A 22,709-nucleotide genomic window follows, 5' to 3' on the forward strand; every position below is an offset into this window, starting at 1 on the left:
TTTTGGAGCATCTGTTCATTTTCTGTAAAGAATGATTTCTTTAAACACAATAGCTATTGTTGCTTGTTAATAAAAGAATTTTGACAAAAAACATTATTAACACATATTAACAAATATTTATAATATATATATATATATATATATATATATATATATATATATACATATATATATATATATATACACACATATATATATATATATATATATATGTATATATATATATATATATATATATATATATATATATATATATATATATATATATTTTAGGGATGCACTGAATCCAGGATTTGATTTGGGATTCAGCAGGATTCGGATTCGGCCCAATCCTTCTGCCCAGCCGAAACAAATCCGAATCCTATTATACAAATGCAAATTAGGGATGGAAAGGGAAATCACGTGACTTTTTGTCACAAAATAAGGATTTAAAAAATGCTTTCCCCTTCCCACCCCTAATTTGCCTGAATCTCTTGCGAAGGATTCAGGGGTTCTGCCAAATCCAAAATAGTGGATTTGGTGCATAATATATATACAGTATAATAAAATAATTCATATGTTATTGTGCAGGAATACATAATATTAGGCCAATACAATAATAATAATTGTATGTAAATATACTACAGCTAAGGCTTAAAGGGGTGGTTCACCTTTTGGTTGACTTTTAGTGTGTTATAGAATGGCTAATTCTCTTTTTATAAATCTTTTTCTTTTTTTAATAGTTTTTGAATTACTTCTGATTATCCAGCTTTCAAATGGGCTTTCTCTGGCCGATAAGGGCACATTTTGCACAGGGGGTAACTATATATGTGTAGTAAAAAAAAGTCCATAGCTAGTCTTTGGTGGTAATTTAAGCCATATGTCTCTTATTGTAAAATCCCTATAATATACCAAACACTTAATTTTATCTGCATCAAATAGACGGCAGCTCAGGTACTTATTGTGTGAACAAATTAGTGACATGCCAATAAACGTAGCTTTAACTCTAGATCAATTACAGGAATATTTGCCTATTATTTGTACAATTAACAGTCAGCTTTTACATCTGGATCTCAGAAGGCACCATTGTACTGTGCAAAAGAATGATACACTATTTTTACAGCATCTTAATTGTTGAAGGCAAGTGTTCGAAGAGCCAAGGAGGCTGACAAGCTGTTAGCAGGATCACTTTTCCTAAACAGGAATAGGAAGCTGGACCAAAGTGGCTGAGGAATGACAAGAATGCAAGCCAGATCTATATTGGTCCCTTGGTCTGCTCCAGTGGCCTCTGCAGAATGCCACCAGTCCTGCAGCAAGAAAGTGGATTGATTGCCTGCTTGGCTCAGCATTCCATTAATCACAGGGCTGCAAGCCTGCATTAACTCCTTTACTGCTGCTGCAATGTCGGAATGTGTTCAGCAATGACAAATATTTGTAGTATTTCTACTGTCTAATTTTATTTAGATTTCTTCAATCACATGCATCACCCTGGTCCCTCAATCTTCAAACAATTTATTGTAGATTTCCACTTGTGCCTTGCTGATGTCTAATGGAACAGAATCATGGTTAATTACCTTAAGAACAAGGGAAATGTATTATATGGGAATTAAACAGCTAAAGGGGACCCGTCACCCAAAAAAAATATTCCAAATCATTTTTTATCATGTTCGTTAAGCAAAATAAACTTTAATTACATTGTATAAATTATTTGAATCTTCTTTACATCAGTCAGGGAACTCATAATTATATCCAGCAGGCAGGAGCCATTTTGTGGACACTGTTATTAAGAAAAGCCTTCCATCATCTCAGAATCTTGTTTGTGCACCAGAATGGGGGACCTGATGTCCATCCCCATGCCCTGGCTTCACAATTAAATGGTTAGAACTGGTGGAATGTGGGGAGAGCAGTGACATGTAGGAAGTGCTGAATGGAAAGTGAAAGTAATTGCTTGCCCCGCCTCTATGCCTAGGCATAGAGGAGGGGCAGAAAATATTTGATTGACAGCTGATATTTTTAAATGAGTTTACAACAGCTATGAATGCTTTAATAAAAAAAAGAATTTGAATTTCATGTTTAATTTGAAAAGGACTTTCATTATACAGCTTTTTATGTCTGGGTGACAGGTCCACTTAAAGGCACACCACCATCAGTATCTCAGACCAATAGTAACTGGCCAATAGCTACAGTGTGCCACAGGCAGACCCAGTTCAAATTTAGCTTGATGAGTGGCAGTCAGTGGTTTCAGGCATTTGGACTGCAATAGTTCAGTCACATTCATGACAATCACATTTCTTTGTCTGACATTTACAAGGAAAAGTGAAATCTTTTCAATCATGAATTCCACATTTTCTAAAATTCTAAATTTCTGTGCCTCCTAGGAACAAATTTATCAGTGCATTTTTTATGCTCTGGTCTCATTACTCCAATCCTTTGCATTACCCCTGTATATATACTGTATTATTACATCCTTCTATAATAATCTATTAACCTAGCATAAGTTTTAGGAATTTGGGTAACTGTAGGGGCAACCCAGCAAAACACATCTTCCCTAGCTTTCCGGGTGTTTATAAAATATGAATAGGACATAGTTTACGATTTCCCTTGCACTCATTAGAATACGTATTTTAACTGGACCTGCTATATGTTCTATATCAAATATAAACAGTTCTAAAAATATAAAAGTTCTATATCAAATACTTGAAAGGTTTCAGAATTAAATATTCCTTCAGTTCTAGAGGTTTAAGGCCAAAACTTGAGAGTCATTTTCAGAGTCAAAACTTTCTTTAAACATATATTGCTATGGTATTACCATTAAAGTTTAAATGTCACAGAAGCTCAAACCTAAAGGAATAACACAATCTTCATTATTCTAACAGCCGGTTGAATAGTACCATACAATTTTCTACTACAAATGAGTAGATTGCAGTACCCACCACTCTAATATCCAGTGCATATGCCAGCAGAAAAACTAGCTCATTAAGGTTTGACTTGTGACACAACCATGAAGACACATAACAATATCCATAGAGGTTTTTTTTTATTTCTCTCCAGCACCTACTCTCATGGTGGACTGCATCATACATCAGCAGAAAATACTATACAGGCATGGGATCTGCTATACAGAAACCTGTTATCCAGAAAGCTCAGAATTACAGACTGTCTCCCATAGACTTCATTTTATCCAAATAATTTCTCTATAATAATAAAACACAGCATTGTACTTGAGCCCAACTAAGATATAATTAATCCTTATTGGAAGCAAAACATCTTATTGGGGTTATTTAATGCTTACATGATTTTCTAGTAGACTTAAGTTATGAAGATCCAAATTACGGAAAGATCCACTTTCTGGAAAACCCCAGGGCCCGAGCATTCTGGATAACAGGTCCCATACCTGTACCAGAATAATCTACCCCTACCTAGCCTACTGGCACTAGTAACATACCTCTACCCCTCTGACTTCTCTAATCACTAAGTGGATACTAGAATTAACAGGCACAATGACAGGAGTTATGCCACTAATGCACAATAACTACAATTACACATAAAATACTTTTAAGATGTTGTACGGTGTAAATGATCTTTACATTCAGAGAGAAAAACATAGACATACGTGCAAAGGCTGGGCTGGCTTAATCTATCAGATGTTTGCATTAGTCAAAGCGGTTAAGTGCTAAATGTGTATTGGTTGTTATGGGTTACTAGACTTGAATCATCTTTCCCCCCAGTTTTATATCACACAACATATTCTTTTCTACAATTCTACTGCCCAGCGTGAGCCCAAGTACTTTCTGTTTTTCTTAATGTTTTTCTCAATAACATTGCTGTGAGTATGCTAATATTATTATTTTAAATCAGTTAACCTGGGGAATGCCGATGTTTTTACGAACCAAATGACCAACATTTGCTTAATAAGATATATTCTATTTATATTTTGTACTACAACTCCATCTGCTGGCAGACAGCAGGTATTGAATTTTAACTAGTTATTTTCATGTTACTTGCTTATTTTCTTGCCAAGTCCAGAGGGTACAAGTCCTGGGAGTGCAATGTAGGTGCCCACATCATGCTCATTCATTTAAGATGCATAAAGTAGGAGCAAGGATATTTGAATCAATGGAACCTTGTGCTTAACACTTGCCAAAAGTGAAAAACCTGGTACCCCTGGTTTTTCACAGGGCACAGTCTACACTTAACAATCTTATGGGCACAAGTTCAACCTGCATCAGTACAATGCTAATGCCTAGCATTAGTAAGTGTTCCCTCAGTTTGTATATGATTGTATAACCCAAATAAGTATTATATAATGTATATTATATTATTATATTATATAATGTATATATAATGCAAATACTGAGGGATTCTGCAAATGCAGCTGCTTCAATATACAATGGTGTTTTGAGCTACACATTTTTAGCAGCAATAGCCCTAGGATCTGCTCTGAGGTTAAATCAGCAGACATGGTAAGTGGGAAAATGTATCTAAATCTTGACATCACTCTACTGAAGCTCACAATGTACTTAATGATGCTGAACAATTGAGGCTAAATCCATCTGTAGAACTAGAGGGAATGAGTGGTTTGCTCTCTGCCACAACTGTACCGATTGCAAGGTGGGGAGCAGTTGGTGGGCAGGTGCCCAGGGAAGAACCAGACTAAAATATGTCTGTGTACAGCTTGAAGTATGAAATATTGTCATAGCAGCTTACCCTGAAGATTAATCATCATGTGAAATTAAGCCCTGAGGTAGCAATACTGAAAGCTAGATGTTAAAAGTCACCACTCAGTGGGTGGTGCTGTACAAATGAGCATTGGTGGCAATAAAATACTTAAGGAGGCTATGTAATAAATATAAGAGTGCTACTTGTAACTTGTCTAGTTACCCATAGCAGCCAATCAAAAGGTAGCTTTTGGAAAATAAGTATCTGATTGGTTGTCGTGGGTTACTAGATATGGGCAAAATGCAATGCTTTTTAATATATTATGCTTATGTGCATCCAGTCACACAGAGCAGACCATCGACATAACCAATGATGTCACAACGTAGCTAGGTCCTGATGTAGGTAGCATATGGTAGCCTTATAGTAATGAAGGATAAGGAGCTTCATATAATGAACACCAAATTGTCATGTAAAAAGGAAAAAATTAGAATGTTTGTTAAAGGAACACTATACCCCCAAAATGAATACTTGAGCAACAGATAGTTTACATCAAATTAAGTGGCATATTAAAAAATCTTATCAAACTGGAATATATATTTAAGTAAATATTGCACTTTTACATCTCTTGCCTTGAGCCACCATTTAGTGATGGTCTGTGTGCTGCCTCAGAGATCACCTGACCAGAAATACTGCAACTCTAACTGTAACATGAGGAAGTGTTGAAGCAAACACTTCTGTTAATTGGCTCACATGTATGGTATGTTTGTGTGCACCGTTAATCTTACGATCCAAGGGGGCGGCCCTTATTTTTTTTAAAATGGCAGTTTTCTATTTATGATTACCCAATGGCACATACTACTAAAAAAGTATATTATTATGTAAATGGTTTATTTACATGAAGCAGGGTTTTACATATAAGTTGTTTTATGCAATCTATTTTTATAGAGACCTACATTGTTTGGGGGGTATAGTTTTCCTTTAAGAAGGACAAGGAGGAGATTAATAAAAGCAGCAGACCCCTTTCTGGGTCACTGATCTGCTAAATAGGATCATTTGGAAGGAATGGTTCAATAAAAATAAATTGCACAAACTAAATATATTCAGTAACTGAGCACCTGTAATCAATTCTTAATGGAGTTACAGTGTTCCAACCCCCCCCCCCCCCCCCAGTGGCAGGGAATTTTACCACTTCTTTTAGGAATAGAAATGGACTGCCTCCACTGTGTAATGCAAAAAGAAAAATGTACTTATAGGAAAACGAAACCCCTGAACATTATAGTTTTTTCAGTAACGTAACTAAGCGGCATCGGGCCCAGGTGCAGGCCATGTAGCTGGGCCTCCCCCTGGACACAGTTTTCAGCATGCCTTCGCATCGGCGCCAGCTTCCGGAGGGCCCTCCTAGTAATAATGCGCCTGGGTTTATCTATCTCCAATATACTTTAATTAAAAAATGTGTAAGGTTTTTTTTATAAGAAACCTGACTGTGTGCAGTGAAATTCTCCCTTCGTCTACTGCTGTGGATAGGAATTGTCAGACAGTCCCTAACTGCTCTGCAGGGAAACAATCATACATATGAACAGCAAGAGGAGCCCCCACATTACTTCCCAGCCATGCAGAACTCAAGCAGCTTTGTTTGTTTCCCTGTAGAGCAGTTGGTGACTGTGTAGAGATTTGTATTGGATTTTATTTTTTGCCTTTACACCACCTTTACTGTTTCCAACTCCAGCTGCAGGGACAAAGATCATGGAGCCAGATTTAAACAGATAAACTGGGATTCTATTTGGAGGATTATTTTGCTGCAGCCACTGGTTCTGCAGGGTTGGAGAAAATTTGTATTAAACAATACAAAAAATATAAAATCCACATTAGATTACATGACAACACAGGACCCAGTGCAGTAGTGCAGCTGCATATTCTGATTATTAATCAGTCTTGCTGTATCGGCTTGTATCGGATATTATTTGACTGGTGCTGTTTTGATAATTTATGACGATCCCTAAGCAGCCCAAACCACACTGAGCATGTGCACAGTCTTGCAAATAGGTGTAACAAAGTTAAACGATGGTGACCCCCTGTGGCCAACTTTGAAAGCATAAATAGTTTTTTGATTAGGCTTGTGGTGCAGTAAGTTCATGTTTATGTTTCATATACAAAATACAGCATTTCTAGCCTTATTCTATTTTAGACTCTACTTCCCCTTTAAATTATATGGATGCCGTGCTCACATTGGTATGATGAGATATTATATGTGAAACCATATTCCCAGAGTTATGGGGATACAGGCTCATTATATTTTTTCTCTTGAAGTCCAGTTATTTCTATTGATACCACTGCAGAAGTGTATATACCTTTAATTAAAATAAATTGGCTGCAAATCTTTATTACTATGAACACAATTGGGAGGCATTTATGTAACAAACAAAGCTTCTGGAGACACAGCAATAAAGCAGGTCTGAATGCTCACTAAATGTAGGCAATGGGTATTAGCTGAGGTGCTGGGAGATTGTCTTGCTGTTTAAGTGGCACTCCAATTGTAAGACGATCAGCAACTATACATCCTGATCTAATATTAACCCTGAGCCACAACACAAATGAAACACAAGTCTTGTTTGACATGTTGGCAGCTGGGTCACCTTATACTGTACATTTTAGCTCTCGTAACACTTAAATAAATAGCATCTGTGGCCGGGTGCATGGGGATTAAAATTTCAGCAGTTTATTATATCCATTATATACCAGTCTGACATTTTAAGTATAAACTGAGTAAGGACACTATAAAGGGCCTTGCAATTTGCGCACTTTACATTCAGAAGTAAAAGGAGTTGGGGAACAACACAAGCATGGAAAATGTTCCTGGGTACCAAATAAGGGCTGTGATTGCCCATTTAGTAGCCTCTATGTGAATTGTCAACCTACACTGAGGCTCTGTTTGGCAGTAAACCTGGTTTTTATACAACCAAAACTTCCCTCCAAGCCAGGAATTCAAAAATAAGCACCTGCTTTGAGGCCACTGGGAGTAACATCTAAGAAGTTGGAGAGCAACCCCTTAGATGTTACTCTCAGTGGCCTCACTGGTGTAGATCATATTTTTTTTTTTTCCAGTAACATCACAAAATTTTTTTTATATTCAGTTAGTAAATTATTTTATTTTGCACAGAAGTCCTTATTTTTATTGTAGCATGCTTGGTTAATTCACATTATTTTCTCCGCTTACAAGATAGTTTTGCGAACAGGGGAGGAAGGTGGAGGAAAGGCTGCGTGTTTTGTCTGACTGAGGTCTGTAATCAGTATTTCATTTGTTTGTGTGTTTAACCAACGATGTTACAAGCACAGGGAAGGCAGTGAGGATATAAGTTTAATGGGGAAGTGACGTATAGGGTTAAGAACATGGCGCCCTCAAAGTTATTGAAAATGTTGATAAGTTTGGAATGTGAGCAGAGCTTTTAAAAGGCACACAGGAGATAATCTAACCCAGCGTTTCAGGACAGGGGATAATTGGCAACATTTTGGGATAGTTTTCTAATTTTACCTTTCCTTCTCCTTTAAAGGACACCCATCACAGCCAAAATCAAACACATATTAACAATCTGACCAGTACAACCTACAGATGTTTAATCAAACTACATACATAGTTTTTTGAAGAAAAAAAAAACAGCAATTTTTTTTAAAAAAATCCCTTACTTTGTCAAATGGGTTCTTTCACTGAGAGAGTCCATACTGTGACTATAACATGCAAATGAGCTCACAAGCATGCTCAGATTGAAGAACTGCCCTGAGCATTCTACCCAGAATGCCTAGCTTTAGTAAACTACACCACTAGAAGTATCACGAGATTTCCAATCTTGTCCCCTGCTGGTGATGTCATTATGCAAATGAAGGGCACACACTAACTTCCAGACAGGTGGCAGCACTACTGAACAGCAGCTAACACAGAACTTTGGCTGATTTGAAAATAGCTTAGAATGGTTGCTAGGCAACCAAGGAATTTCAACTGAGCATGTGCGAGATTTCAGAGCTGCAGTTTGCTGGGAAGATATGGGTAGGAGGAGCCAGAGAAATCCAAGATGGCTGCCTCAACTAGAACTGCAGTAGAGATAGGGGAGATCTTGCAGAAGGAATAGTGAGCTGATGATTTACATTATACAAACAATGCATACTGTTTTAAAAATCGGATGTCTTGAACTTCCACATAGTGTCTTACGTAGTAAATGATTTTAGTTATGATCGGTGCTCTTTAATGCTTAAATTTTCATTATTGATGTAACCATTTTTATTCTTGTTCTACTAATTTTAATGATGGTGTAAACACTGTAGACTCAAGCGGCCTCTGCAAACAGCAGCCAATGCTGCCTGTCAGTACCTCTGCGCTGGACATGCTGATAATGCAAAGTGTAGTACATGGCAATCAATCCAGGCCAATTGCTGCTGGCAGCCTGCCTCCATACAGCTATTTATTGCAAATGAAATGTTCTTCAGCTGGGGAAAGGTCACAAGCAATGGGCTGGAGCTATTCAAATATATGGTTTATTTATGGGTGCTTTATTCAAGTACATCAGCTTGTAAGTGACTTATTTTTAGCCAGCAAGGCTTCAGTCATTACACTATGAGCAGCACAACTGAATCAAACCTGAATAAAGCATAGCTACAGTATGTCAGCCACATTATGGGGATTTAGGAATCAACTGCCAGGTGTCTGCCTAGGAAGTCCTGACGCTGGAAATTACATGGGATTCTCTGGTACATAATCTCTTGCATCATATAAGCCTCACAGGTCATACAGTATCTACAAGGGCATGAGCCCAATGTGTGTGGGAGCACCATTAATGCAATATAAAATGTATTTCTGAGATTGTATAGTAATAAGGCATAGCTATGTTACATAGTTAAATTGGGTTGAAAAAAAAAGTCCATCAAGTCCAACCCTTCCAAATGAAAACCCAGCATCCATACACACACCCCTCCATACTTTCACACAAATTATATATATATATATATATATGTATATATATATATATATATATACCCATACCTATACTAACTATAGAGTTTAGTATCACAATAGCCTTTGATATTATGTATGTTCAATAAATCATCCAAGCCATTCTTATAGTCATTAACTGAATCAGCCATCACAACATCACCTGGCAGTGCATTCCACAACCTCACTGTCCTGACTGTGAAGAACCCCCTACGTTGCTTCAAATGAAAGTTCTTTTCTTCTAGTCTAAAGGGGTGGCCTCTGGTACGGTGATCCACTTTATGGGTAAAAAGGTCCCCTGCTATTTGTCTATAATGTCCTCTAATGGCAGGCACATTATGGGCATTTAGGAACCAGGCTCTGGGATGGCTTCACACGGGAAGTGAAATGGGATCCTCTCTTCCTAAGGTGAGGTTGTTAATGTTATTCAGTTCAGTTGTTTGCAGATTGTTCACTAGAAATAAAGACTTTTTTTTCAATTACTTTTCAATTACTTTTTTTTACCTCTTTTTCAAAACTTAACGTTTATTGTTCCTTCCTCTGGTGATCCAGGTGCAGATTCTGAACATTTACAATTTGCTACATTTAGTTGATACATTTCTCAGAGCAACATCTGTGGAATATTAGCAACTATTGTATCAGTTATAACTGATAACTCAGGGATTCTGCTCAGCAGGCAAAAAACAGATAGAAGATGGATTACGAAGCCAGTATATTAAAAATGTATAATTTATTACTTACATTTAATCTCTAAAACACTGGCTGGCCAGGAAGCACAATGAAATAGATTATGAATAAATATACATAAACACAATTAAGGATTCAATCCAGGTGGGTAATCACTTTTCCTGTACGGAAAGATCAAATAATTGTTCCTTGGTTGTGGTGTATGCTTGTAAACAGGAAAAAAGTTGTGAGTTGTAGTTCAGCAAGATAAAAAAAAGTTATTTCAATTGAGGTTGTGATTAAGATTTTTTTTTTCCCATCCGGTGAAGCAGTAAAGTATGCAGAGTGCTTTACTCAGTGGATTGAAAGGCAGATTGATGAATGGCTAAAAATAGAGAGCAAATTTCCTAGGAGATGTATTGGGGCGTCCCCCACGCCCTCCTCCTTGCCAGCTGTGAAAGCCCCCCAAAAGTAATTGGATTGGTCTCACCAGATTCTAGGTTCCCGTATTCCTCGAGGGCGCAGCCGGGTTTGAACTCTCAGCAGCCTGAAAGCCTGTTTCACGAATTCACCTCTCTGGAGATGTCCTTTTCACAATCCAAGATCGCGCACAGTCTGCTATAGTGCGTGCGCTCCACAGCGGAACGCAACCTCCGAATCTTTTTCACGATCTTACACTGCACATTATGCTCACAGTGATGTAAGTACATTTTTAAGTACATATGCACTGTCACCATGAAAATACACTTAGAATATAGGGATGGGCGAATTTTTTCGCCTCGTTTCGCCGAAAAAATGACGCCCATAGACTTGTATGGAGACGTGCGTAAAAAAAAAGACGCGCGACAAAATAATTTCGCCGCGCAACAAATTTTTTTTGACGCCCATAGACTTTAATGGGCGTCTGCGACATTTCGCCGGCGGCGAATTTTTGGCGAAACAAAACGGGTCAAATTTGCCCATCCCTGTTAGAATACTCATAGAAGGTGAAAATCACACTTAGTAAATATTTGCCAGTGTTTCTATAAATCTACCCTTGGTAAAAGGGGATCCAGCCTGAAAATGATTAGGGAAATATTTGAGGGGTGTATTTATTTTCTGTTCTCGATACCAAAGGGACTGTAGCAGATGAGTAGCATAGTTATGTTTATATTTCGGTACCCTTGGCACAGTAAAGGTGGCAATACATGGGTCATTATCTATTCAGGTCAGGCATTAAAGCCACCTGAGGCTGCAAAATTCAGGTCAGGCATTAAAGCCACCTGAGGCTGCGTTTGCAATGCTGCCCCCCCCCATCACTAGCCCAGAGTGAGAGTCATTCTGAGGGGGTTGCTGGGAGTATCCATGGAATTATTTGACACATACAACAACCAGCCTGCATCGACCTTTGATAAATAGGCCCATAAGGGCTAGTCCACACGGGGAGATAGCGACGCGTTTGCGGTCGCGGCGACAAAGCGCCGCGACAGTCGCCGCGACCAGCGCAGGCGACAGTTTTGTATGGGCGCCTATGTAAAAACGCCTGTGCTAACCACACGAGGCGATGCGCTTTTCAACAGTCGCCTGAAAAAGCCTCGCCAGGCTTTTTCAGGCGACTGTTGAAAAGCGCATCGCCTCGTGTGGTTAGCACAGGCGTTTTTACATAGGCGCCCATACAAAACTGTCGCCTGCGCCGGTCGCGGCGACTGTCGCGGCGCTTTGTCGCCGCGACCGCAAACGCGTCGCTATCTCCCCGTGTGGAATAGCCCTAAAAGTCAAGTAAGAGAAGCTTTCAGGTTAGCACTTATGTGCTGCTGTGGATACTCATGGAACTACAGCAGTGTGATCAGTACACCAATATTTTAATATATCTTGAGCCATGATATGAACCAAGGGGGTATTTGGGGGGTGCTTATCTGTTGTCCTGGTTATCCATGAAAATGAAGACACTTCAAATATAGTTTTTAAGAGCCTACGCCAAAGATAATTTTTGGATGCATGGCCAAAACAGAAAGTGAATGTTGACCACAGTGCAACACATTTACACAGCACTTATCTATTGCATGCTCTTACATTAGTGTCTGTTTCTTCAGCAGCCTAAACCACCTTACTGTATGGCTATATAATGGAAAATTATAAAAAGCATGGACATTTAAAGATGTGAGGATAAGCTTACCGCTTTCCATATGGGGTCCGGGTGCTCAAGCTCCAAGCCCTCAGCGGGGGGGGAAATACATACAAATCCTAAAAAATAGAGCTGGCACGATTCCGACACCCCAAAAATATGACTGAATTAAATACAATCCAGGAGTCTCAAAATATTAGTAAAGTAGTACAAAAAGCTTTATTTACATCTTGTATAAAAATCCTGAGATAATCCTGAGATAATTGGTAATTGGTTGTCATCTTTTATCATTTGTGATTTGCGAGTTATTTAGCTTTTTATTCAGAAGCTCCTAAGCAGCGAGCAGAAAGCAAAGATCTGCTCCTTAGTGACATATTAAACTACAACTCCCAGCACCCAACAGAAAGCAAAGATCTGCTCCTTAGTGACATATTAAACTACAATCCCAGCACCCAACAGAGAGCAAAGATCTGCTCCTTAGTGACATATTCAACAAAGCACCGAACAGAGAGCAAAGATCTGCTCCTTAGTGGCATATTAAACAACAACTCCCAGCACCCAACAGAGCACAAAGATCTGCTCCTTAGTGACATATTAAACTACAACTCCCAGCACCCAACAGAGCGCCAAGATTTGCTCCTTAGTGACATATTAAACTACAACTCCCAGCACCCAACAAAGAGCAAAGATCTGCTCCTTAGTGGCATATTAAACTAGTACAACTCCCACTGCTCCCAGCAGCCAACAGAGCGCAAAGATCTGCTCCTTAGTGACATATTAAACTACAACTCCCAGCACCCAAATGAGAGCAAAGATCTGCTCCTTAGTGAAATATTAAACTACAACTCCCAGCACCCAACAGAGAGCAAAGATCTGCTCCTTAGTGGCATATTAAACTATTACAACTCCCACTGCTCCCAGCACCCAACAGAGTGCAAAGATCTGCTCCTTAGTGACATATTAAACTACAACTCCCAGCACCCAACAGAGAGCAAAGATCTACTCCTTAGTGACATATTCAACTACAACTCCCAGCACCCAACAAAGAGCAAAGATCTGCTCCTTAGTGGCATATTAAACTACAACTCCCAGCACCCAACAGAGAGCAAAGATCTGCTCCTTAGTGACATATTAAACTACAACTCCCAGCACTCAACAGAGAGCAAAGATCTGCTCCTTAGTGGCATATTAAACTAGTACAACTCCCACTGCTCCCAGCACCCAACAGAGAGCAAAGATCTGCTCATTAGTGACATATTAAACTACAACTCCCAGCACCCAACGGAGAGCAAAGATCTGCTCCTTAGTGGCATGTTAAACTACAACTCCCACTGCTCCCAGCACCCAACAGAGCACAAAGATAAATATGCTCCTTAGTGGCATATTAAACTACAACTCCCAGCACCCAACAGAGTTGCATTTTGATAACAGTAGCACAGTGTCAGATTACTGTAAAAATAAATAATGAGCACTGCCACAACCAGGACATGAAAGACAACTGTATGCAGCAACTGGTCCTGGCATAAGGGGGACACTACGCATGCTCACTGGCACCTGCTGTAACGGCAGATCTTTTAGGCATGCGCAGCAGAGAGCCGTCTGACTGATTAGAATGTTAGAAATGAAGCGGAGCAAGGTCTGCTAAAGGGGGCGGGGCTTCTCGTTGGAACAGGAAGTGGATGAATTGAAATGCAGATTTGAGCTTGTGTGCTGGGAAGCAGGTCAGACTGAATGCAGGGGGATTGGTAAGTGATTTGAGGAGATGGTTTAACCATTTAAACAAGCGCAATGGGTTTAGTGGATGTTTGAAACAGGAAAGACAGATGTTGAATTGCTTGCACACAGACCTTGCAGGGTCCTGAGGGTACAATGGTGCATTCTCTTGCTCCAGACCTATTTTGCTGCACTTCCCCTACTTGTTTTGGACTGTCCCTGGTGATGTCTGCCAGCAGCTAGTGTGACAGGTGCAAGGCAAGCTCTCTGGGGCTCTGGGCTCTATTCATGCAGTTTGAGGACAGGGAAGCTGGGGGGCGCTGTCCCATACAGAGTACATATTATTTATATATGTCGTTTAGAATGTGTGATTAAGTAGAACTGCACAAATGGCAATTGCTCGCCTATATCTCTCTCACAGATTTTATGTTTCCTTCTCCTGTCTAGCTTGCTGCACTAGAGTGGAAACCATTCATCTGGTCATAATGCCAAGTCCAAGGTTATCAAGAGCTGCCAACAACTCCGCTAATCCCATGAACAAATTAGAATTTATGTCCTTACTTACTAATGCTTCAGATCCTGTATCCATCCGCCACCGGACATCTGACAGTCCGGTTCACCGCAAGGACTCTTTCAACGCCACTTCATCGACTGCTTCACAGCCGCAACAGCAGCAGCTTCCAGAAGAAGACTGTATGAAGCTAAACCCATCCTTTCTTGGCATTGCCCTCAGTTCATTGCTGGCTGTTGACCTCTGGCTGACTAAAACAATGGGGGTATGTGCCAGGGAGGGCTCCTCTTGGGGTAGTGCCCGTCCATTGATGAAGTTGGTAGAGATATCTGGGCATGGCATTCTATGGATTGCTGGCACCCTGTATTGCCTGTACAAAAGTGATAGCTCTGCAGGACGTGAGGTCATTCTCAACCTACTATTTGGTAAGTTCGTCCAGCTTAATCAATATATTCAAACGTTCAAAAAGAATAATGGAATACATGATATTTCGAAGCACTTGTTCACTATTTACAAACGCACAATTGTTTTTATGTTTCTTGTGAATGTGAAATGTAAATCAAAGCAGCACTTGTCTACCCCTTTCTGATTTCAGCCCTGTGGTTTTGACTTTTTTTAAAGGGATCCTGTCATCGGAAAACATGTTTTTTTCAAAATGCATCAGTTAATAGTGCTACTCCAGCAGAATTCTGCACTGAAATCCATTTCTCAAAAGAGCAAACTGATTTTTTTATATTCAATTTTGAAATCTGACATGGGGCTAGACATTTTGTCAATTTCCCAGCTGCCCCTGGTCATGTGACTTGTGCCTTTAGGAGGGAAATGCTTTCTGGCAGGCTGCTGTATTTCCTTCAAAATGTAACTGAATGTGTCTCAGTGGGACATGGGTTTTTACTATTGAGTGTTGTTCTTAGATCTACCAGGCAGCTGTTATCTTGTGTTAGGGAGCTGTTATCTGGTTACCTTCCCATTGTTCTTTTGTTTGGCTGCTGGGGGGGGGATATCACTCCAACTTGCAGTACAGCAGTAAAGAGTGATTGAAGCTTATCGGAGCACAAGTCACATGACTTGGGGCAGCTGGGAAATTGACAATATGTCTAGCCCCATGTCAGATTTCAAAATTGAATATAAAAAAATCTGTTTGCTCTTTTGAGAAATGGATTTCAGCGCAAAATTCTGCTGGAGCAGCACTATTAACCAATTCATTTTGAAAAAAAATGTTTTTTCCCATGACAGTATCCCTTTAAAAAAAATGTAGCAGAAACTAGCTGAATAAAAGACAAGTGCAGAAGTATGCAAGTCTGAATTCTGCTTCTTTGTTCCAGGATACAAACATAAAGGGATAAATGCTTACAATTATATTTAATAAATGTACAATTGAAACGTACTTAGAATTTATATCACCGTACAACCTCAATTTTACACTCCCTGATTGTAAGGTTTCCCTCATTTTACACCATTTTGTGTGGTCCCACCAATAAATAATAAATAATACATTACCCTGATTTTATATTTTCCCGATTTTATGCAATTTTTTTTCTGGACTCTGTAAATAGTAATGATATATTTTCTTTCATTTGGCAACATTTATATATTTATTTTTGGGTTTACATCTCTTTAATAAATGTATGACCTGCATATCGGTCACAGGTTGCAGTTTAAGGGCACACAGAGCATTATGTTGCCAAGGTGAATTTGCATTTTGGGTTGGCGACACAATGCCTTGCATTCTGAAGTAACCAGAACTACAGTTAAATTGAAAGGAATTCATTTCTAGCCGTTCCAGAGTGTATGCCTTTGTGGCCACAGTACTGCGAGTTTGAGTTTTACCTAAAATACTAGTGGAATTTTGTAGAATATTGCCTTGTAGTAGAAGTTAATGACACCTGTATCAGAGGTTTTGCAGTATTATTTTTTCCCATTCATTTATAATACTACTGATGTTGAGTCTCTGCCACAATTTTTTATGGTGTTTGATGTTACTTACTGCTATTGGCATTCCATGTTCACAAGGGATCAGTTGTGGTTAACACAATGCTTTTATTTCTCTCTAGATACGGGAGTTAGCACAAGTTATCACAATAGGAAAGTCTTTCAAGTTAAAGGAAAACTATACCCCAAAATGAACACTTTTGCAACAGTTTATATCAAATTTAGTGGCATGTTAAAGAATCTTATCAAAACTGGTCTATATATTTAGGTAAATATTGCCCTTTTACATCTCTTGTCTTGAACCACCATTTTGTGATGATCTGTGTGCTGCCTCAGAGATCACCTGACCAGAAATACTGCAGCTCTAAAGGTGGCCATACATGGATAGATCCGCTCGTTTGGCGCCAAACGAGCAGATCTCCCTCCGATATGCCCACCTTGAGGTGGGCAATATCGGGCTGATCCGATCGTGGGCCCTAGGGCCCAACGATCGGATCCTAGCATTCGCAAACGGGCGGGCGGATCGCAGGACCGCATCAACGAACAGATGCGGCCGCGATCCGACGGGATTTTTAATCCCATCTGATCGAGATCTGGCCGACTTTAGGCCAGATCTCGATCGGGGAAGCCCGTCGGGAGCCCCCATACACAGGCCAATAAGCTGCCGACTCGGTCTGTCGGCAGCTTTTATCGGCCCGTGTATGGCCACCTTAACTGTAAGTGTTGAAGCAAAAGACAGAACTCCTCATATGACCTAACAAAGTATGGTTTGTTTGGTTTGTTTGTGTGCTGTTTTATGCAATGTCTTTTTATAGAGACCTACATTGTTTGGGGGGGGGGGTATAGTTTTCCTTTAATGTAACTCGATCTTATCTAACAACATTTTTCTAACAAGTCTTTCTGTTGAACAGCACTGCTGCTGGATTTAATCCTTGTTGGAATTGTAAAGGGAATAGTGAAGAGACGAAGACCGGTTCACAATCGCATGGACATGTTTGCTACTTTCTCCGTGGACAAGTATTCTTTCCCTTCAGGCCACGCCACACGTGCAGCTATGGTGTCCCGCTTCATGCTGAACCATCTGGTGCTGGCAGTTCCCGTAAGGATTCTAGTGATGCTGTGGGCCGTTCTGGTCAGCTTGTCCAGGGTCATGCTGGGTAGACATAATGTGACCGATGTGGCCTTTGGATTCTTTATGGGCCACATGCAATATAGTCTGATTGAGTACTTCTGGTTGTCACCAAGTATTTTGCCTGCCCTGTTCAGAATGTGAAGTCTCTTGGGTGAAAAGTATCTGAAGGTGGTGGTGTCACAAAAACCTAATTTTCATTTCCTATGGATATGACAACGGTCTCCACTGCATCCTGACGTTTTTTATATGTGGCCTCATATCATATCATTAAGAGGTCAGGTACACACAGCACTTAGGCAAATACTGGGACAGAATAAGATTATAATAATAGACATCGCAATCCAAATTCATAAATTATCCTGCAATGTTTATATGTACAGCATGGACATCGCATACTCTTGCAGGAAAAATGTAATTTAAATTTAGTTTCTATACTTTAATTATTTTTCGAGGACTTTATTTTGTATTCTGTGAAAGTAATTACATTTGTCCAGATTTTTTGTTTCAAGGCAATCCGTTAGCTGGATCCTTTGTTGACCAATGATGTTTTAAGTCATTTTCTAATATTTTCTTTACTGGGTTTTCCTAAACATTTCTGTTCTCTGTGTCCTCTGTTCTCTCTGCAGGATGGAGTTGGGGGGGTTTTGGTGTACCTAGTTATTGTCAGTTAGCAGTTTATGGGCAAAGCAGGTTGGCTGGGCCCCCCAACTTTCAGGAAAACATTTAATTGTTTTAAAGTACTAAAAATATAATGAAGTGTTGCCCTGCAGTGGTAAAACTGCTGCGTTTGCTTCAGAAACACTACTATTGTTTATATAAATAAGCTGCTGTGTAGCAATGGGGGCAGCCAAAGTAGGAAAGGCTCAGGTTACACAGCAGATACACTCTGTAGAACATAACAGTGTTATCTGTTTTCCACTTTTTAACCTGTGCCATATAGCCTTTTTTCAAATTCCTCCATTGCCACACAGCAGCTTGTTTATATGAACAATAGTAGTGTTTCTGAAGCAAATACAGCCGTTTTACCAGTGCAGGCAACACTGCATTATATTTTCACTACTTTAAAACACTTTTTTTCATGCACCAGGTGTGTTTACTGTGTGATCCTCCAGCAAGTTGTGAAATTACAGTTTCTAGGAAGCCAAAACAGCTGTTGGCGTTTTGGGGGGTATGAGTGTAAAAGCTAGAGCACCCCTGGCTTGGACAGCCCTGATAGAAATGCCAACATTATCAGTTGTTCTAATTTTACCAAGGACATCCCAAAAGGAACCTTGGACAATTGCCTGCCCTATCATTTGATATTAACAATGCTTCATGGGATAATTTGAACCTACATACTGTATAAAAGAAAGAAAAGAAAGTTGTCTGTTCTGTACTTCTAGGTGTGATGAGAAGGAGGAGAAGGCCATAATGCCCATGGAAAGAATACGTAGACCATTCAGTTCATTGTGAACATAGTTCCTACCACCAGCATATCTTTAAAACTTGCCATGCTTTTGCCAGCCTGCCTTAATGATAGCAAGATCCGACTTCATGATTTCGGAATATCGGGGCAAACAATGTCAGAGCCATATGCAGTTACTGTAGCATGTAACATACTTTTAGCTTGCTCATACTGTGGGTATTTAGTAACACGTGCAATGTTTTCTGCGGTCTATGAACAGATTGCAGCCAATCAGCAGTTAGTTGTTCGTATTCTAATGCACATAGAATAAAGAAAGCAAGCATCATAGCTCAGGAAGACTTTGGCACATTTGTGTGTACCTTCTATCAGGTCGGCCTCGCTATGCTGTTTGCAGGTCGTTTAACTGCCGGATTCGGACTATTTGTGACTAGTGATGAGCGAATTTTTCGCCAGCCATGGATTTGTGGCGAAATTCTGAATTTGGCCATGTATGAATATTTCCGCAAAACTGAAAATTTGCAGAGAAAAACTGCCCATTGATTTTAATGCATTTGGAGAAAAGTCGCTATAAGAAAAAACACCCATTGACTTAAATGCATTTGGACAAAAAAAGTCGCTATGAGAAAAAACACCCATTGACTTAAATGCATTAGGACAAAAAAGTCACCATAAGAAAAAACACCAATTGACTTTAAGTTGCCTTCGGGTGATTCATATGCCGTCCTGCTGGTGATTCTTATTCTTGCTGGCAGGAAGGCATTTCGGGGTATTAGTCGCCCAAAGTAGTGAAGATTTATTGCTGGGAGACTAATTTTCTCATCTGCCACTACTCTAATGCATTAGGACAAAAAAGTCGCCATAAGAAAAAACACCTATTGACTTAAATGCATTTGGAGCAAGAAAAATAGTTCGGTGCAAAAACACCCATTGACTTCATTGCATTTTTTGAAATTTTTCGCAGTTTCGCAAATTTTTCAGGGAAGAGAAACGGGACAAATTAGCTCATCACTAGTGACCTGGTGACCTTACGCTGTTGGCTTCCGGTTTTATAGGCCTGCCACTCCCCTTTTGTGATGTCATCAGTGGGGCAGGTGAGCGCGGGTCTATAAACGGAAGGCAGAATTTGGGTGCAGGTTCGAGTCGGGTGTGGGTCGAGTTTTTCCCGACCCGCACATCACTATTGCCAAGATCAGTGTTCCTTTTATACCCATTCCTATTCTTACCAGTTATGTCTATTACATTCCTTTTGATGATTTAAGGTTTTAAGCTGACAAAGAGAACATTGGTCAGAATTATTGTAAGAGAATGCTGTAATATGTTCAATTAAATAAAATCACTACTCCGTTTTAAAAAAGGGATAAAAGAAGAGATTAGCACCAGCTATATTTATCATTGTATGATGGCAACCCAATCAAACATTCTATGTTAGTGAAGCTGACTTGAGAGTTGTGCTTTGATGCCCAATGGGCCAATCATTGTGAACAGGTGTCATCATGAGATTTGTTGTTGTGTAGCAACACTAATAGTAATGGATGCCTGTTTGGAGCCTCTCCTACTATTTCTAACTGCATTCATAGCTTCAAGTGTAGTCCTGGGCCAATTGTGTCAGTTTTCATGAAGAGATGGGCGGTCATACTGCCCCCTACCTTCCATTCATAGGTATTATAAGAACCTACATAACACAATGTAGTGTAGTGTATAGTGCATTTGAGTAATAAAGTGAAGTTTCCTCCTCCTCTGCTTTTTTTGCGTGGAGGACAGCCGTGAATAATGTAGCTTTACATTTTATGGTGATGACTGTTCATTTTCTTTTTATTAGAAGATTTCATATATATATATTTCTGGTGCAGAAGAAAATAGTTTTGTGGCATGCTTTAATTTTTTATCTCATATGACAATTTTATAGACAACAGTACACTGGTTTATTTTTTTATCTTTTAGGTACATATCTTGTGGCATATATTATATATACATGTATTGGATCTATTATCTGTTTTTTTTGGGACCAAATGAGGTCTTGTCTGAGGTCTTTGTCTTTTGATAGAAGACTCAGAGCAGCTCTACTTTGAGGGTTTACTGGTATATTTAGGTGGACTTTTCTGATAAGGCTTACATAGTTTTAACCTTTCCTTCTCCTTTAAGGAACTTAGATTTGTTACGCATAAAAATATAGGACTGTTTTTTCCTTATAATGAATTTGTGGAGGGTTGGTAATGGTTACCATAAGGTAATAGGATAGAAATGGCATTGTGCATCTCAGAGCTTTTTGGGTTTCCAGGTAATGGATCCCCTACTTGTACATATATCTTTGGTTTGTAATAATTATCAGACATTTATGGGCTTTTCCTGAATACAAACCCTAGTCTTCGCTGGAGCTTTAATGTTTTAAGGTCATTCCTTTTTTTGACGTTCTAAGGGGCAAATTTACTGCACAGGACAAAGTTCTCTGGTGATCCCAGACCTGTAAGTGGCTCACTGAAGTGAGCTTGTCTAGCCCAGATCTTTACATGTGAAGCCACTAACTATAGTAGAGTTTGCTGACTTTATACAGATCATACATATTTGTAAACGGTTGGGCACAATCAGGTTCATTAATGGGGTGGCTCACCTTTTAGTATGTTATAGAACTACCAATTCCAAGCAACTTTTTAATTGGTCTTCACTATTTATTTTTTAACAGTTTTTAAATTATTAACTTTCTTCTTTTGACTCTTTACAGCTTTCAAATGACCCCATTTAAAAATAAATGCTCTGTAAGACTACAAATGTTTTGTTATTGCTCAGCTTTCTAGTCAGGCCCTCTTCTATTCATATTCCAGTCCCTTATTGAAATCAATGTATGGTTTCTAGGGTAATTTGGACTCTAGCAACCAGATTGCTGCAATTGTAAATTGGTAGAGCTGCTGAATAAAAAGCTAAATAACTCAAAAACCACAAATAATAATAAAATGAAAACCAAAAGCAAATTGTCTCATTATATCACTTCCTATATAATAAAAAGAGTTAACTCAAAAGTGAACAACCCCTTTAATCTAAACATAGACCCCAGAAACCATTAGAATGTATTCTAAGACTTCAATATGTTCTGACCATGTCTTTGCAAGGTTGTCCCTGGGCAATATAAGTCTCTATCCAATAGATAGCTGAGATCTTGTGGTACAGTAAATTATTTTGTGGTTTGTGTCATTGCATGTTTGCCTATAGACATGAGCAAATCTCACTTGTAAAAATGTCTATTTAGATTTTTTTTTCACATTTTCATTTATTTCCAAATAAACTGGTGATATACAAAATAAGTGTCCATGCCACATGTGTTTATTCATTTTTTAGGAATTGTATATTTATTGTGTCAATGTTAAGGTAAGAACATGTAGGAAATATATTCTTTTCTCCATAGGTGGAAAAGGTTTCCCCGAAACATTTTCACTTTCTTGCCCTATTTCTATTTAAATCCATTTTAAGAAACCCATATGCCCTTATCATTAATGTGTTCAGGATCTTCCTCTGTTGAGATACACCAAATGTTTTAAAATGATATGCCACAATTTTAACATAACATTTTAAAATCCATAGGAACATAGAAAGAAAAGTATAGCTCCTAGAGTGCACAACACCATGTCCTTTGTAGAA

General features: G+C 39.1%; 1 protein-coding gene across 1 annotated transcript; it reads left to right on the top strand.

Annotated features, from left to right (window-relative positions):
* Positions 1-14,002: 14,002 nt before the first annotated feature.
* Positions 14,003-20,407, top strand: plpp6.S (phospholipid phosphatase 6 S homeolog). The gene is made up of 3 exons (XM_018261189.2): positions 14,003-14,131; positions 14,547-15,035; positions 17,454-20,407. Exons 2-3 carry the CDS (start codon positions 14,585-14,587, stop codon positions 17,813-17,815), a joined length of 813 nt encoding a protein of 270 aa, XP_018116678.1. The 5' UTR covers positions 14,003-14,131; positions 14,547-14,584; the 3' UTR covers positions 17,816-20,407.
* Positions 20,408-22,709: the final 2,302 nt, after the last annotated feature.

The sequence above is a fragment of the Xenopus laevis genome, chromosome 4S, assembly GCF_017654675.1.
Source record: "Xenopus laevis strain J_2021 chromosome 4S, Xenopus_laevis_v10.1, whole genome shotgun sequence".
NCBI lineage: Eukaryota > Metazoa > Chordata > Amphibia > Anura > Pipidae > Xenopus > Xenopus laevis.

Bases quoted from the DNA above. Each gene is read 5' to 3' on its own strand.
- plpp6.S (XM_018261189.2), top strand. From the start codon at position 14,585: ATGCCAAGTCCAAGGTTATCAAGAGCTGCCAACAACTCCGCTAATCCC. The intron at 15,036-17,453 runs GTAAGTTCGTCC...TCTGTTGAACAG, and splicing joins CATTCTCAACCTACTATTTG to CACTGCTGCTGGATTTAATC.